The following is an 18705-nucleotide window of genomic DNA, read 5'->3' as shown; positions in this document are numbered from 1 at the left end:
CCATGTCCACTGCCCTGCACTCACCTGATACAGCAGGGATGGCATTAGTAGGATTTTGTGGCTGATCTGTGGGAAGTAATCATATTTATCTCAAAGAAAGTATCTGTCTGATTCTCATTATTCTCTGTAAGACCCATGTACCTTACAGGATGCATTTGACAATTCTAGTGACATCTTATTACAGGAGAAGATGGGAACAGTATTTTCCTGTTTCTCTTGAGAAGGCTAATTCCTAACTGGATAACGACTTGCCCAAGGACACAAATACTTAAACTTATGTGTGTATAATGTCTCTTTAATTTGGCACTTTCTCACATTATCTCATTTGGTCTTTACACCAAAAAAAATGAGGAGGCATTGGAGGCAAAAAAAAAAAAAAAAAAAAAAAAAATCCTCCAATGGGGTGGCAAAAACCTCCAAAGCAATGTTGTATGCTTTTACCATTTACACAACAGATACTTCATTTTTCCTTTCCTCAATGAATCCTCATGACGACCCTATAGAGAGCCTGTTTTGTAGATAAAAGAAAGTCAATGACATTTGCTGAAGTTTACATTCATTGTAAAGAGTGAGAACAGGACTAGAGCCCAACTCTTCAGCTCACTTTGTGCTTTTCCCACCTTCCTGGGACTTTCTAAACTTGACTCTATACTGAAATCAGGTCTTTCACCTGCCTGCCGAAGGCCATGTCCACTGCCCTGCACTCACCTGATACAGCAGGGATGGCTTTAGTAGGATTTTGTGGCTGATCTGTGGGAAGCTAACCATGTTTTTCTTCCCCGTGGTATCCACAAAAGAGAGTGAAGTAATGTCAGTGTTTGTACTCTATGGAAGGAGAAAGTGGAAAAGTTACAGAAGCCTCAGGCAAGAAAATGTCTTGGAGAGTCATTTCTTCCAGCACCTTCCCCGCAGCAAGGATGCCAGACCTAAATCTGTATTTAAAGTTCTTGCAGAGAAAAGCAGAGTGGTCAGACAGATGGCCTCTGGGCTTGAATTCCTACTCCACTTATCAGCTGTAGACCTTACACAGATCATACCCTTTGTCTAAGCTTCAATCTTCTCATCAGTATCATGGGAACAACAATGGCACCTACCTCACACTTTCTGTGAGGTAAATGAGGCAATCTATGTAGAATATTCCACAAGTGTTAGCCATTATTATCATCATTCCAATATCATACCACCCTAACATGGGGAAGTTCTTCCTGCAAAATTTCCTTAGTGCAATATAAGTTCCCATTTTCTCTACATTATTGACATGACCTACTCACTTGGATGCCTCCCACCACCCTGCATTGATTAATTGATTGATTGATCAATTGATCGATTGATTAGGGAAGAGGTAATTTGACTATCAATAAATAGCAACATTGAGCATCGTGTGGAGAGGAGGCATGGTGATGTGGATAAAATGTGCTTATCTTGTCATGCTGAATTGACCAAAAATTCCTGTTCAAAACTACCCTGGCCACCTATGTGCCCTCATCCTCTCCTCGGGAAAAGATACTAAGCATCACTTCCTACCTTATGTAATAAGCGGGTCATTCTGATGTTCTTGACAGTGGAAGATGGCTTCTCGGCTTGAACCAAAGGTTTACTCTCAACCTGGATCAAGTGGAAGAGAATTGGAAATTAGTGCTTGGCATGGTTTCACCCCAAGCCACCCACACATGTATTAATATATTGCTTCATTACAATAAACAAGATACACTTGAAGCCACCTCTGCTCACCCCCTAAAGCTAGGAAGAGCCAAGAGAGACTCAAGGCACTGGGTGAATGACTGCTTGAATAAATACCCAAACAAATGATCTTTCTAGCAGTGTCTATCCTGGACTGACTTGTTCTGTGGTTTTCACACATTTAAAAAAAATATATCCACTGAACCCTTCCCTCCAATAAAATCTTAACTAGAGCCCTGGACATGAGAAGAGATCAAAGCTGAGCTGCTCTTGCTGAAGAGAAGAAAATGCCCGTTGTCTAGCCCAGGAATGCTTTCACCCTCAGAGGAGCTCCAAAGGTGCCTGAGGAGAACCTACTAGAATATAGGTGCCCAGCCTGAACACCATTGACCTGATCAGAAGAGACTTAACATCTGGAAAGAGGTGGAGGGAGGAAACCAAAGCAGCAGCACAGTGTGTCCTAGAGTAGCATGCACGCAATGAAGGCATGTGACATAATTGTGCATAGTACACAGATAATAGTTATTGAATGGTTAGGCATTTATTTTTATATCCAATTGAGAAACTATAACTAGTATGTTAAACCTACAATTCTGTTGTTGTTGTTGTTGTTGTTATTTGTCATGAGGCTAAAATTTAAGTAAAAACAATGTGAGTACACAAAAGTCATGATGGTGGCACTGAAATGACTAAAGTTCAGCAAAAACAGGCTACCGCTTGAATCTCGGTTCTACTCTTTGAAGCACAACCCAGGGGTCTCCTTCTTCCAGCCGTCTCTGAGGGAAGCAAATGACATTTGTCCAAAGCTGAGACACAGCTGGGGCCAGACTCACCTCTGTGAAACTTGGTATACCGGCTGCATTGAACTAGGAATGGGGTACAGTGCTTCAACTTATTATCACCTAGCACGGCTAAGCCCTCCACAGAACTGTACTGATGTGGACTATTTAGAAGAGTCCATCCTGACCTTCTAGAATCAGGACTTGATCTGAGGGAGAGGGGACTGCCTAGAGCATGGGCCAGAGCCTCAGACCAAACTAATTTGATTAGCTAACGTGTACTGCGTACAGGATTTGGTTGTTTATTGGATAGACGACGATGATACCTGAGCAAATACTGTAATGGTGAATCTCATTAAGTGCCAACTTCTCATCAAATAAATCTGTGGGGATTAAAACTTACAACCACCAACAATGACAAGTCGGCACTGAGGATGAGTTGGGAGACTGGACAGATAAATGAAAAGTACATTAACAAAACTCACCCCAGACTAAATACCAAACACAGCGCGTGGACAATGAGAGTCAACAAAGAAGGAAGAGATCACTGTGAATGCATCTGCCTCAGAGAATATGGACAGGCTTTTTGGAACGGGTGTGGCCTGCTCTGGGCTATATTTGGGAGGAAGAGTAGAGAGTGTGTTCACTAGGTGAAACAAAAACAACAGCACCTGGGCATATTCCAGGCGTCTTCACAGCTCATGCTGGTTAACCTGGGGCATAGGTATGCTGAGGTTCTCAGTGCGAAGGTTCTCAGTGCTGAGGTTCTCAGTGCTAAGCTAAGGTACTTGGTCTTTATCTTATGGGCAATAGTAAAGCACTGACACTTTGCAAGGCTGGGAGTTACATATACAAATATTTCAGAAAGATCCCTCCAGCAGCAATGTGGCATAAAATAATGCTCACAAATATGGACTCTGAAGCAGACTCTGGTTTTGAATCCCAGCTCCACTACTCATTAGTTGCTTGACCTTTGGCAAGTTATTAACCTCTCCTCCTGTAACACGGGGATAATAACAGTACCACCTCACGGGGTTGTTGTGAGGATGAGTTGAATCCATACATGAAAAGCACGTAAACCGGTGCCTTGTATATGCTAAGGGTACGTGTTTGAGAGAGCTCATTTTCCTCATTTGTAAGATGGAAAGAGAGATCTTTGCTCATTTCTCATGAGACAGGAAAACCATGGACTCAGAAATGATGGAGAATATGCAAAATGATGTGGAGCCTAAAATGATTACAGGAACTGAGGATGTTTAAGCTGAGAGAAGATGAAACAACACTTCTGAGAGGGTAACAATTCTGATACTGCCATACATGTATACTGGAATCAAACAATTAAATAAGTGGGTGAGACGGTAGGAACCAGGTTTTTCACTGTCAGAGTGGAAACTTATAGATAATCAAGGTCAACATTAACATTTCCACCATGTGATAATGGATTAGAGTTGGAGACATTAGTAAGAACTTAAGCTTAACTTAATATAGATACAGATGACTACATATAGAAATATTTATAGATATGTGTATACATAAGGGTTAGCGTGCACACACACACACAGACTTCTTTGCTTTGTCATCTGAGAGGTCCTACAAGAAATAACATCCCAGTAGAAATAAACACTTAGCACTCAGATCGTGGTTTCTAATTCCATTCTCCAATAGGAGGAACCAAGGCTCCTAGGAAAAATAATTGACTCTAGGACTGGAGCAGGAAATGTGCAAGATGAGCCTGGAGCATCTTGTAGTGACAGAAAGTAAAGCACTGATGAAAAGAACAAAAAACAAACAACAACAAAAACATTGATAAGAATATGTCAAAAGGGCGAAAGAGCCACACTGGCTAAAGCTGGAACAATTTCAGCAACAAAATACTGTAGCATTGGATTATAACTCTAAGCATAAAATTAATATCCATGAGCCCATGCTCATGTAGCTAAAATATTTAATGAAGAAATAAATAAGGGAGAAGAGACAAATCTCCCATGCAGAAGAATCCCTAATAAATTATAGATACTTCCACCCTCAAAGAGGAGCAGCACAACTCCACTCCCTCAGCATGGGCTGTGCATAGTGACTCGTTTCCACAAAGCACCGCATGGAAAGAGAAAGAACCACTTCACCGTGGCAGAACCAGGGAGACACTACCTCCGACGCGATCCAGGTCAGCATCAACAGTCGTAAACCGTGCTGATAGCAGGCACCTTTGACAGAGTTTGATGAAAATGGCACTTCCCTTCCGTGGCCTTTGTCCCCAAATCTATAGCCCTAACCTCATCATGAGAAAAACGGCAAATTCCAATAAAAAGCATCCTACAAGATATCTGACCAGTACTCCTCAAAACTGTCAAGATCATCCCAAAAAAAGGAAAGTCTAAGAAACTGTTAGAACCAAAAGGAAGGAGCTTAAGGAGACATGAAAACTAGGTGTAATGTGGTGTCTTGGATGTAACCCTGGGACACAGAGGACATTAGGTTAAAATTAAGGAAATCTGCCTAAAGTATGGAGTCTCCTTAATAATAATGTATCAATATGTGTTCGTTAATTGTAACTAATGCCCCATACGAATGTAAGATAGAAACAGGGGAAACTGGTGCGGGGTATGGAGAGGTATGTGGGAATTCTGTACTATCTGCTCCATTTTTCTGTAAATCTAAAACTGTTCTAAAAAACATTAAGGTTATTAATAAAACAAACTCCTGAGAAGAGGGGCAATATCAGAAGGGCTGTTGCTTGACACAGTACAAACTTGTTCTACGGGGTCCAAAGAACAGAATCAGGTCAAAGTGTAGAATTTTTAGGGAGGTAGCTTCTGGTTCAGTAAAAAGAAGGCTTTTCTTAAGTTTAGAGCCTTCGTGAGGTCTTGCGAGGCAGTGAGCTCTCCACCACTGGAAGTGCCGATTCCACCCCATGAGCACCTGTGAGAAATGTGCATGGAACTGTGGGCTGGGCAAGATGTAATCTCCAAAGTCCCATCTGTCTGTAAGATTCATTCAGGGGACTCCTGACAGTGTTCAACCTTCATCCTCTTACGGAACCAAGACTGAAAACCATTGCATGTAGAACAGTGCTTCCCAACCTTTGTCACATCATGCCACACATAAAAAATTAAGTTTGGATGACAACCTGGAGTAAAGAGAGGCAGCTCACGACCAAGTGCTACCAGCCCAGGGTTCCCGGTGCCCCAGGCTTGGCCAGGCCACCGTGAGGGCTGGCAGCCTCCACAGCTCTGCACCCATAGCCCGTGCACTGGTACCGATGTATGGCCCACGCTGATGAACCTGCTGGCTGTTTTTTGTCTCCAGCAGCTTCCTCAGAGACACACAGGACCCATAACAACACTGCATTCTACCATAGCAACCCCGGGAGGCAGGAAGAAGGTGTGAGCCCGCATTCATGGTGGCCAAACAGAACGTTTCCTGTAAGACACTGGGCTTCATGACATTGTTCTGTGGTCCCTCACTGACCTCTGACCCAAGAGAACAGGAATCTCCTTAATGGTCTTGAGCTCTGTGTCCAAATGTCGAATCCTCAGCATAGAAAAGATTCTATCCACAGGGGCACCAGCATAGGTGGTGAGTCCTGTGCTGTCCGAGGCCTGGGCACTGGACGGGCTGGAGGAAGCCTGTGGAGCGGCGAGGGGCTAAGGGGCGAGGGGCTAAGGGCGGGGCTAAGGGCTAAGGGCGGGGCTAAGGGCGGGGCTAAGGGCGGGGCATCGGAGGAAGTGACCAGGCGGCTGCAGAACCCCTTTCTGTGCCTGTCACAGCGCTCAGAGAGGCCTCTTCAAGCCAGAACCCGACTGTGACTGACGCTCCTTTATTTTCCAGACTTTTTATATGAACATGTAGTGCTTATCATTTGAAAATACCGTTATTTAAAAACAAAAAACATTACAACAGAGAAAGCTACATGGTTCCATGCAATGCTGGGGAGGGAGGGAACAGTAACAATGGCAGGGAACTCAGTCCCCGAGAGCCTGATGGAGGGGGTTACACTTCAGGAGACGCTGTGGAGGGAGCTGGGCTCAGAGCCTCAGAGCACGGGCACAGCAACGACACCGCAATGCGCGGATATGAAGAAGAGAGGGAGACGTGAGTTTACAAGCAGGCGCAGGTTGCTAAGATTCTCCCATACTGAGGCCCACGTCCAAACCAGGGGATGGCCCTGGGGTCTCCAACTATGCTTACATCGCCGGGTGACAGACCCAGAGGGCCTGGGCCCTGCACGACTGCACTTGGCTGCCTGATGAGACGCCTCCAGCCTGGAGCCCTGACCCTGGGTCCCTCCTCCACCTCTCTTGTGCCTGTGTCTACTGAGCTGGAGACCCCTGGGTTCCCACACTTCTTTTGTTTTCTCAGGGGGAAAAAAAGGCAAATTCCATCTCACTGCTTTGCAAAAGCCAGCTCACCTTTCTCAAACAGAAACTGAGTTCAGTGTGAAAGCTGATTCCAGGGAAAGTGAGAAAGCAGAACCCCAGATGCTCCGCCCTCACCCACATCTCTAGCCCTCATGCAAAATAGTTCAAAGTTGCCAAATTATTACAGTTACTGATTCCTGGGACTCAAGGATTCTTCCAGGAACACGTCCTTCCTGCCTCCCCCTCCGGGAGGATACATGGGATGGGCCCTGAGGATGCAGTCTTTCCTGAGCACATCTGTGTGTCAGCACAGAGCATATGCTCCAGTGGCTTTCACATTTGTCTGAAGGGCTTTCAACATACAGAATCTCAGATCTGACCCGATTCCCTAGCGGTGGCCCAGAAACCTGTATTTTTTAAAAAGCTCCCCAGGTGAGTTGTGTGCAGCCGGATTTGGGAGTCACGATATAATGCAATCCCCTCTTTGGAATCTGTCTCTCCCAACTCTGAACTTGGGTTTCCTTTATGCCATTGATGTTGACGTGCCCACCCTAATTTTTTATGAATTCTCATCTCCCCACAACGAGACTCTGTGGCAGCAAAAGTTAGGCCCTCTGTGACATGCCAGCCCTCGACAGCAGTCCCTCTGGCTGGTTCATCTCGGGGTCCCCACAGTGCCCAGCCTGTGTGTGTCAGTGTCCATGCCACAAGAGTCTACACTGACGGGGGCCACCTGCAGAGCCAGCCTTGGATTTGCTGAGTGTCTCGGGATGGGGATGGATCTTCATTAAGTATCACCTTCCTTGCTGGGATGGCAGGATAAGCTATAGGCTGCTTTTAAACAAGGCTGCTTCCTTTGTACGATGTTACAGGGAAATGCCTTTACTGCAAATCTAGATTAATCAACATAAGCTGACTGCAGTAAGCATGACCTTCTCACTTGCAGTAGTGAGAGTGAGAATGTTTTTACAAATTGGCCAATTGTCACTTATGATTTCTTACCATGAGTAGCACAAATGTGTGAGAAGGAAGCTAGCCCTGCACGCCTCTGCCCACACATGCCTGGTTCAGGCACCTATTGCAATGGTCTCCTGAGCGGTTTCCCCGCCCCTCCCCCAACCCATCCTCTTCTGCCCCAGTGACCTCCAAAATTAACATGAACATCTGATCTTGTTGCTTAAATCTCCTCAGTGATGCCCTCCCAGTGCGTAGAAGTCCTGGCCTACAAAGCCCTCCCAGCCTCATGCCTCGCCATGACCCTGGCCCTGCCCTTGTAGCTCCAGCAATTAGGAATGACTTGCAGTTTTCAAACACCACACTATTTCACATCTCAACACTTTTACTACTGCTGGTCCTGGGAATCTTCTCCTGTCACCCACCCTATCATCACTTCCTCCTCTCCACACCCCTGTCATTCACCTGGTGAATTCGCCCACGTTCAAGCCTCAGCCAAGGTACCACTTCCCTCCATGAAGCCTTTGTAACCATCCCTCTTGCATTTGGAACCCTCCTGCTACCCCACGCTTTGTACTTGTCCTGATCACAGCACCTGCGAAGATTTGCTGCACAGCATCTGTCTTCCTCCCAGACTGTAAGACGCTTTAACAAAAGATCTGGGTCTCATCTCAGAATCCCGAAGCCCAATGTGGTATCTCACCCATAGTAGGTACCTAAATATTTGCAAAAGGAAGGAGGGAAAAAAGGAAAGGAGGGAGAGACTGAGAGAACAGGAAGCCCTATTAGCTGTCCTCAAAGATTTGAGACGACTCTAAGCCACCCTGGGAGACCGTTGAGCTGTGACTCCAGCATCCCCATTCGGTTGGTAGTCCACACTTTCGACAGTGTAGCCACATTCCCACTCCACGTGGCTTCCACTCCCACCAGGTGCGAGTGCTCTCTTGCTGCCTGGCGCTTCCTTTTGGAAGGAAAGCCTTCTAATCAGCTCCTTCACCCTAGAGAAAACCCTTCTCCCTCTCAAAGAAATTGCGTTTTCAAAGAATTCTCAGAAAAGGAAGTGCTTTGTCTCAAATAAATATCTGCTCAAAGAAGACTTTCCAGTACTGGGGAACTAGATGAAAGAAATGGTTCATTTTAGGAAAGAAGTGCTTTGCAAACCCTATCAGGCAGGAGCCCATCCCATGGGTCACACTGACACGTGACTTCTGTCAGAACGGAGGAAGAAGACACATAGAAAGGTGAAATCTCCAGTCCTACATCCTGCATCAGTATCTTCTCCCAGTGCCACTCCACCTTCCCCTTCTCTATTTTGCGTTCTCATCATGCCAAGCCCCCACCCTTAACATTCAAAGTTAACCCACGAGTCACAGGAGAGTACATTTCCTGCCCCTTCACTCTGATCCCTATGTAGGGCTAGTTAGAGCAGAACCCCAAGACGCATGGCCTCATCTTATTACCTTGGACAGAAGCTTGGATGTTCTCATCTGTAAAGTTTAGGGAAGAAAGCAAGTGGGCTCTCAGCAGGCATCAGGGCCACCTGGCCCCCTGCCCCTAAGACATCTAGCCTTTTCAGAAAGACACACCTCCATGAAACAACAACCCTCACAGGGTTGTTGGTTTTTTTTCCCTCAGTTGGCTCCGCCTTGTCTCTTCCTCCTCTCCGTTAAAAAAAAAAAAAAAAAAAAATCCCCAAGTGCCTGATCAGTGGCAAGTAAAGCTCAAGTTCTGTGATATCAAATCACAGCTTCCTCCTTACAGGCTCCATAATTCTTTCCCAGAGGCTAGAACAACTGAGAGTTCAAAACAAATGCGTTAAAGCAGGGAGAGGGGATAATGAGAGAGAAGAGAAACCTGAGGGGATTCTCTAAAGAATACAAGTTCAATAATTAAGCCCAGCAGAGCACCTCAGAGATCTGGGACAAACAGGGATGTACCCAGGTTCCTCACATCCGCAGCCGAGCATTAAGCTCCTATCGCTCCACAGACCTTCGGCAAATTACGGCATTTCTCCCGCTGCCTCTTATAGCTAAGACTCTGCCCCTAAAGCCCCTTGACTGTGTGTGAGGAAGCCCGTGATGCCTTGCCAGGTGGGAGCAGCCTCCCGATGACACCCACAGCTAAGGCTGGACTCTGGAGGCCAGCCCCTTGGGGGACCAGGTTTTCATCTCACCGATGCATGCCCTCCCTGGGGTCCTGCCCACCGGGTTACGCCCTGGTGAAGGTGGAGGAGAGAGACCCTGGTGGTCCTTCGGACCTGAGGGAAGGGCAAAGCATAAGCCTGTACACCCAGATGCTTGGAGCCGCTTTCTAATGCACTCAGTGACTGGCCTTGGGGGAGATACTCCCCCTTCTGGACCTCTGGACATGGAGCTTGGAAAATCGTGGTGCTAGAAGCCACCTCAGGGAACCTGTAGTTAAAAGCTCTCATTTTACACATGGAGAAAGAGAAGCTAAGAAGGGATCCAAGTGACTTGTTGAAGATAACAACACAACAGCAGCAAGCCGGGGTCTCGAATCTATGCTCCCTGGTGCCCTCTACGGTATCGCGTTGACGTGAGGTGATATCCTCTGACCTCTTGTGTTCTCCCATGAAACTGGGTGTGAAGGGCTTATAAAGCACTTCCCCTCCAAAGGTCTCTAATTAGATGTAAGATCATGCTTCTATTATGATGACACGTGGATACAGTTGACAATAGATAGAAACACTCAGAAAGCAGGTGTTTATTCTAAAGTAATTAAATAAATTAGACACTAATTTCCCTATAATAGAAAGTGGATTTATGCATCATGTAGAAGGACTAGAGGAGATGATTTGTAAGCCTTTGTTCCCACTGATTTAGATTTATTCTATGCGTTTGCATATGTTATTCCTTCTGCCTGAAATGCCCTTCCTTTAGTTCACCCTGCAGTATCCCTGTTTAACTCCAGGGGGCATCATTCCCTTTGAGAGAATGTGAATCATGAGCCCTGTAACTATGCCACTTGATGGACTGTAGCTGACTGGCACATCAGTGAAGCGTGGCATTGTGCCTCGGCATTAGCCAATGGCTTAGGAAATTTTCTCTAGGCTCCCAGAGAACTTTGTTTCTACCTTAGTGAGTGTCCTTACCATGCCTTATTGTCCCTTGTCTATTTACATGTTTATGTCCCCCACTAGGCTATGCATACTAAGCAAGGAGCTGTATATTGTTTATTTTTGTATCCCAGCACCAAGGACAATGCTCGACTCAAAGCAGGCTCTCAGTAAACACTTGTGGAATGATTTATGAAAGAATTCATCAGTCAAGGGTCTTTAAAACTTCATAGGCTAGAAAAAAAGTACATGGAGTTTGGAGTTAGACAAACAGCTAGAATTCTGGCTCTGCTACTTGCTAGTTGTGTGACTTTGGCAAACCATTTACCCTTTCTCAGGCTTAGTTTCCTTTTCTGAAAACAAGATTAGTAACCTCACAGTAGTTAAAAAAAAAAAAAAAAAAAAGATTTACAAAATACACAAGGAAACAAGGTACTATGAGTAAGAACTAGCACAAACTATAGACACCAGAATAAATAACCCCCTCAAAAAATCCAAGTATTGGAATTATCAGGTAAAAATTACAAAGTAGTGATGCATAATATGCTTAAAGAAATAAAAGAGACTAAAAAATAAGTGTAAGACACTATGCAAATGACCAGATTTTAAAATGAACAAGTTAGAACTTTGAAAAATAAAAAATACATAAAAATTGAAACTTTAAAGTCAATGAATAGGCTTAATGAAAAATTATACATAGCCAAAGAAAGAATTAGTGAACTGGAGGAGAAAAGTTTGAAGAAATTATCCAGCCAGCAGCACAGAGAGGTAAAGAGATGAAAAATACGTTCAGAGATTACAAACATGGAGGCAAAGTGGGCTCTAACATACATCTTATTAGAGCTTCAGAAGGAGAGCAAGAATATGGCAGACATAAAGACAAAATGGCTGAGACTTTTTCAGGACTGATGAAAGACAGAATTACAAAACTTTTAGCAGACATATCTATAGAGTTAAGAACCACTTAATGACAGGGCTATGCTCTGAGAAATGTGTGGCTAGGTGATTTCACTGTTGTGTGAACATTGTAGAGTGCACTTCCCCAAACCTAGATGGTGTAGCCTACCACACACCTGAGCTATATGGGATGGCCTATTGCTGCTCCTAGGCTACAAGCCTGTACAGGATGTTACTGTCAAAATAACACTAGATTAAATCAAGCATTAAAAAAAAAAGATGCAATCAAGAGATTTGGGAAACAGAAGATGTATGAGGTTGCTGCTGGCATAACATGGCATACTCAAACTTTTTTTATAATTAGAAACAGTATACTCTAAAATAATTATAAAAAGCATAGTAAATACATAAACCTATAGCATAGTCATTTATTATCCTTATCAATATTATGTAATATACATAATTGCATTGCTATATTTTTATACGACTGTCAGCACAGCAGGTTTGTTTATACCAGAATCACCACAAACACGTGAGTAATGTGTTATGCTGTGACATTCCAATAGCTATGATGTCACTAGGCAATAGGAATTTTTCAGCTTCATTACAATCTTATGGGACCACCAATATACCTGTATATACAGTCTGTGGTTGACTGAAATATTGTTATGTGGCATATGACTGTATCTTTATGATTTTAGAGGAGAGAATGATTTCTTAAACAAGACAAAAAGTACATATCATAAATTTATCTACTTTTAATTAAGTACTTCTGTTTATCTAACGACAATATACAGCCACAATTATAGGAAGATTATAAGATACAAAATTGCTATACAAAGCCAATTGCTTTCCTACATATCAGCAATGAACAACTAGAATTTGAAATTAAAAATGCACTGCTTACATCAGCATCCCCCACCAATCAGAATACTTAGGTGTAAGTCTAAGAAAATATGTACAAAATATATATAAGAAAAATTAGGACACTTTAATGAAAGAAATCAAAGAAGATCGAAATAAATAAAGAGATTTTCCACGTTCATGGATAGGAAGACTAACTATCATTAAGACGTTAGTTCTCACTGAAAACTCTTAAGACATTGATGAAAGAAATTGAAGAAAACAAAAAACAAATGGAAGGATATTCTATACTCATGGATTAGAAGAATTAATATTGTTTAAATGTCCATTCTGGAGCATTTGAGATCTTGCTCCCCAGCCTATGTCATCAGTTTGGCTCAAATAAACTCTTATAAAAATTCTCTAAAACAAAAAAAAAATATAAGTCCATACTACCTAAAGCAATCTACAGATTCAGTGCAGCCCCTATCACAACCCCAATGGCATTTTTCACATAAATAAAACAATCCTAAAATTTGTATGGAATCACAAAAGACTCCGAATAACCAAAGCACTCTTGAGAAAGAACAAAGCTGGAGCTCAGAAAGTTAGGGACACAGGAGACTTTTCTTGTACTGTGTGTTGGATACACACAGGGTGTTCATTGTGTTATTATTCCTTATGCTTTACACATAAACTTAAATATTCTTTTATATATTCTCAACATTTAATAATAAAAACAATTTTTTAAAAAGCATTAATAAATTAGAGAATAAAATCAGAATCCTGATTTCAGCTTTTATTAGCAGAATTAGCTAATTTGCTTACTCTCCTAGAGTCTCAATTTCCTCCTCTAAAATGGGGCTGATGACTACCTTAATATTGTTGAAAGGAGCAAATGTAAAAAGCTAAACACATATGGGGTGGGGGTTGTATGTCTAACATCTCCTCCTCTCCACTTCCAATGTCAAACAGATTCCATTTGTCATGGCCTGAGGAAGCTTTCGAGAGAAGTTATCTATTCTCTGGTTAATTCTGGGACGCAGAGATGCTCCCCCATGCTTCTTGCTTCACATGCTGGTCATAGCAATTGAAGGTAAACTCAACTCTTTGTTCTCCTCTCTCTCCAAATTGAGAGCACCAGTGGGAATACAGAACAAAGGAAATGGCACTTCCTATGTAGGTCTCAGAAGGAAGAGTGGGGTCCTAGGAGAGAATGGGAAAAAGTATGTAAGCGGTCTCCCTCAAACCCCGAAAGTACCCTAATGTAGATATATTGTATTATACGCCCATTTTTTCATTGAGCCACCAACTCTAGAATGGCTGCTTGTGATTATAGTTTAAATGTTTAGTTAGGTGACCATTTAAGTTCTTCTAGTCTGAGCCTGCAATTTGCATTTAAAAGGTGAATTCATTACCATAAATAATAGCGTACCACACTAAAAACCTAGGCAAAATGGCAATTGGAATCTCTGTTCTTTGTTCTCTCTTCAGTTATAATTGGCTATGAATTCGATTCCTTTGCAATACCAAATGGTCGGATTGTTTGTTTGTTTTTCTGATGGAGTAACGATGAGATCCAAAATGCGACAGAATGAATGGCTCTCAGATACCCTCTTCTACTCTGGGAGACATAAATAAGCCTGTCACCTACAGGAATCCCCTTTCTGTTAAATGGACAGAAGGGGGGAAGGTAAAAGCAGTCAATATTTACTGGGCTTCCAACAGCTGCCAGGCAGTATCTCATTTAATCCCACTGGATTCTGGGAATGTAGGAATAACTTTTCAAGTTTCACAACCAGCCAACAGTTAGAGAGATTTAGTCATCTAACCAGGGTCTCAGACTGGTGTTTAAATGGACATCTGTCCCCGCATGATAGGAAGGAACTCTTTTTGGAATTCTTATAAGAGTTTATTTGAGCCAAACTGACAACATATGCCACGGAGCAAGATCTCAAATGCTCCGGAGAATAACAGGCTTTTTTTGCAGCTTCTTTTATGCATTTGAAATTAAGGAGGGAATGTAGGAACTTTACATGGAGGTGGGAGAAAGCATGGCAGAGACCGGATTACAAAATAGGTAATAAGAAATAAACTTTTAAAAATATGTCCGTGACCCTCAGAAATTCTGATTTCAGTGGTCTTTAAAACCTCCCCCAGGTGATTGTAAATATCCAACAACCAAGGCTGAGAACCACTAGTCTAGTTCAATCTGAACTCTTGACAGCTGAGGAAAATGGGAGCTGGTCATTACCCTTTTCAGCATGTAACTGCTCTATCCGGTCTTTTGACAAATAATCCCAATTTTAAGCGTCATGAGTTTTGTTTTGTTTTCCTTTCTTTTCTTTTGGTCTTGGTCTGTTCTGCTCTCCACTATATCCCCAGCACCTAGAACAATACTTGAATGAAATGAGTAGGCACTCAATAAATATTTGTAGGGGGAACAAATGAATATACACTTTCCTGATTTTTATTCCACAAATAAGCATCAAGTGCTAATCTGTGCTGGGTACTGTCCTGGGTTCTGGGGAATTCAGCACTGAAGCAGACCAAAAATATCTTTGCTGTTATGCAGCTTCCATTCGAGAGCAGCACTCTCCTGTAGAAATATAAAGTGAGCCACACGTGTAATTTAAATGTTTCTGGTAGATACATTAAAAAAAGTAAAAAGAAACAGATGAAATTAATTTTAACAATATATTTAACGCAATATAGTCAAAATACTATATTAACATGTAATCAATATAAAACGATTTTTATGTTATTGAGGTATTAATTAACATACTACAAAGTTGACCAAATTATAAAAAATTAACAAGGTACTTTTTTGTTTTGTTTTTTTTGCACCGAGTATTTGAAATCTGGTGTGTATTTTTCACTTACAGCACACCTCCGTTTGGACTAGCCCCATGTAGGGGGTTCGTAGCCTCATGTCGCCAGTGGCTGCCATATTGGACATTGCAGTTCTAGAGGGGGAGGCAGACAGCAAACAAGCAAACAAGCAAACAAGCACAGATATAGTATAGTTAGAAAGGGTGGCGAGGGAAGGCCTGTCTAAAGGGGGCGATATTCAGCAACTGAATGACTTAAAGGACAGAAGAGAAATAACAGAACAAGTACTTAATCTTCCAGTATCCCGAAAATAGAAAATGTGTCTTAAGCAAGCTTTTGGATATACTTTGTAGTACCTGCTCATCAACTGCCAGGGAAATTGTAAAGTAACATCCTAAGTTAACAGAGCCCCCTCCCCAGGCCTCTTCCAGATCGCCCTCCGGGAGGGCTGAACCTGAGACCCTGCAGTGAGCTCCTCCAGTCCCAGAAGCGGGCTGCGAGGCAACACTGTTTTCTTTCAATAGACTTGCAGAAGAGCCAGACATCCTCCAACTTACTAGCGGACATAGTTAGGTCCAGAAGACAGTATGTTCCTTCTGACAGCAGTTAGGATAAACTATAACACGAAAGCATTTTCCTGAAGGGCAGAGAGATCCAGTGTAATTGAGAGCCACTATAAGAGTTCTACCACCCTTGCCAGCTAAGCTGAAAGGCTGAGGACTCTCCATAGATGCCAAAGATAAAGGTCTCTCTATGGTACATGGATCTCTAATATTTTACCATGTTTTAGTCAAACAAATGTGGGCATTTTAATAGGAATCATATATTACTATATACTATATATTATTATATTAATATAACCATGCATTACTGTTACAAATACTACTAATCATATATTACTTAATACTATATTAAGACCTGTTTTTTATTTAAATTGAAGTTTATTGGGGTGACAATGGTTAGTAAAATTACATAGGTTTCAGGTGTACAATTCTGTAATAATACATCATCTATATATCACATTGTGTGTTCACCACCCAGAATCAGTTCTCCTTCCATATATTAGACCCCGTTTACCCTCTTCTACCACCCCCCTACCCCTTTACCCTCTGGTAACCACTAAACTATTATCTATAAGACCTGTTGTCTTAAAGCCAGGTGAAATGGATTATTAAAAATGACATTTTAAACCCCCCCCAGCTGAAATACTACCAAGATCCATATAGAAAATATTTACTTATCATTATAAACACTATATAACATATTAAATATCCTGAAATAATATACATTTTTATTAATTTATTTAAATATCTAAAATAATTTTTTCAACACCTGCTTGGGGAAGTTGGTATGCTGAGATCCATAGCTTTCTCATCTTCAATGGTTTTTTATGTGAAGGGATTATAATTCATTCTTTTCATCCTCCAATTAATACAACTATCAACTGAAACCCAAGGTTTCATGTACTGAGGACAGTTACTGATTTGTTTGCCTCTCCTTAGTTAAGCCTATTCAATTCAATTAAATGGGAAGTTCATTGGGAGAAAATATTAATAAACAGGTGGTGAAAAGACATTTATTTAGGGCCCATCAGAATAACTACCAGTGTAAAGACAATAGTTATAAGTTTAAGTAATATTTTAAAATGATATTGTCAATTTGCCAGCAGTTAACATCAAATAAAACATAAATGAATTTATCTTCAGTGTGCTTTTTAATTTTATTTTTGATCATTCCTGTCACTGTAATTGCAGCAGAATTTGCTTCTTAAGATTAATATAATTAAGGAATTGTATATGACAACAGAGTTGACATTGCTCAGCAAAGAGACATGGAATAGAGTGGTTAACAATATGGGTTTGCCTCATACACAGTTAGTGGGAATGTTAATTAGTGCAGCCACTATGGAAAACAGTATGGAGGTTCCTCAAAAAGTTAAGAATAGAACTACCATATGATCTAGCAATACCTCTTCTGAACATTTACCTGAAAAATATGAAAACACTTATTTGTGTAAAAAAAATATATATATATACATATATTTGTTTATATATATATAATATAAATATATAAATATAAATATATAAAAATACAAATATATAAATATATTTATTTATATATAAAATAGATATCTCTCTCTCTCTCTTTATATATATATATATATATATCTCTCTCTCTCTCTCTCTCTCTCTCTCTCTCTCTCTCTATATATATATATATATATATATATATATATATATATATATATATATATCCCTATGTTTATTGCTGCATTATTTATATCTAATCGCCAAGGCATGGAAACAACCTAAGTGTTCATTGATGGATGACTGGATATAGAAGATGTGGTAAATATATACAGTGGAATACTACTCTGGCATAAAAAGATAAAATATTGCCATTTGTGACAATATGGATGGATCTTGAAATTATTATGCTAAGTGAAATAGCCAGACAGAAAAGGACAAGAACCATATGATTTCACTTATGTGCACTATAAAACAAAAAGTAACAAACAAGTGAAACAAACAAGAACAAATTCATAGATATAGACAACAGAATGGTGGTTACTAGAAGGAATTAAAGGACAGAGGGAGTGCAAAGCAGGTAAAGGGGGTCAAACACGTGGAAACGAAAGGAAACTAGATTTCAGGTGGTCAGTATGCAATAGAGTACATATATGTCAAATTATAGTCTTGTGCACCTGAAAATTATATAATGTTATTAACCGATGTTACCCTAATAAACTTAATATTAACTAAAGAAAAAAAGAATATGGGTTTGAATTCTGTCCTTCACTCACTGGTTTATGGCCATGAATAATTAACTTCACTTGAATCTCAGTTTCCTCATCTGTAAAATGGTGGTAATGATAGTACTTGCCTCTAAGGTTTATCTAAGCACTCAATAAATATGAGCTCAAGCAGCTAAAAAAAAAATGAAAGTTGCAAAACTTGTGATGATTTTGCTAAGTAAAATCATGACCAAGACCACTCTGTAGCCACAGTATTTAAAAATTTGAATGAACAGAATATTGTCTTTATTATATTATCATGTTTTGCTGTAGGATTTCCTATTACAAATATTTTATATTAATTTTGTTTTATTGAAATAAATATTTTAGGTATTAGTAAATTTTTGTACCTATGAGTTGCAAAATAAATGTTTTTGTTGTATATGGCAATGGCAGAAGTAGGGGTGGGGAACAATGGACTTTGCATTAGGGTCCATTTTAAGAGTTATAACCCCGAGGGGAAGAATGCTAGAGTTAAATCAGGAAGACCGC

General features: G+C 41.2%; 1 protein-coding gene across 4 annotated transcripts in view; it reads right to left on the bottom strand.

Moving 5' to 3' along the window:
- DYRK4 (dual specificity tyrosine phosphorylation regulated kinase 4) overlaps positions 1-17447 on the bottom strand; it is a 42177-nt gene extending 24730 nt beyond the window's left edge. Inside the window, exons 1-3 of one of the 4 annotated variants that reach the window (XM_074325256.1) lie at positions 15471-17447; positions 1525-1605; positions 709-825 (exon numbers count right to left, since the gene is read on the bottom strand). In XM_074325256.1, the coding sequence (XP_074181357.1) occupies positions 709-825; positions 1525-1545 (138 nt within the window). In that variant the 5' untranslated portion in view covers positions 1546-1605; positions 15471-17447. Of the gene's footprint in view, positions 1-24; positions 71-708; positions 826-1524; positions 1606-5927; positions 6090-15470 lie in introns of those variants that run through there. The other 3 variants (XM_074325257.1, XM_074325255.1, XM_074325258.1) reach the window with 3 other exon arrangements.
- Positions 17448-18705: the final 1258 nt, after the last annotated feature.

This window comes from Rhinolophus sinicus, linkage group LG02, assembly GCF_036562045.2.
Source record: "Rhinolophus sinicus isolate RSC01 linkage group LG02, ASM3656204v1, whole genome shotgun sequence".
NCBI classification, from domain to species: Eukaryota; Metazoa; Chordata; class Mammalia; order Chiroptera; family Rhinolophidae; genus Rhinolophus; species Rhinolophus sinicus.
Note: the sequence above shows the minus strand (reverse complement) of the source record. Positions and strands in the feature narration are given on the sequence as shown.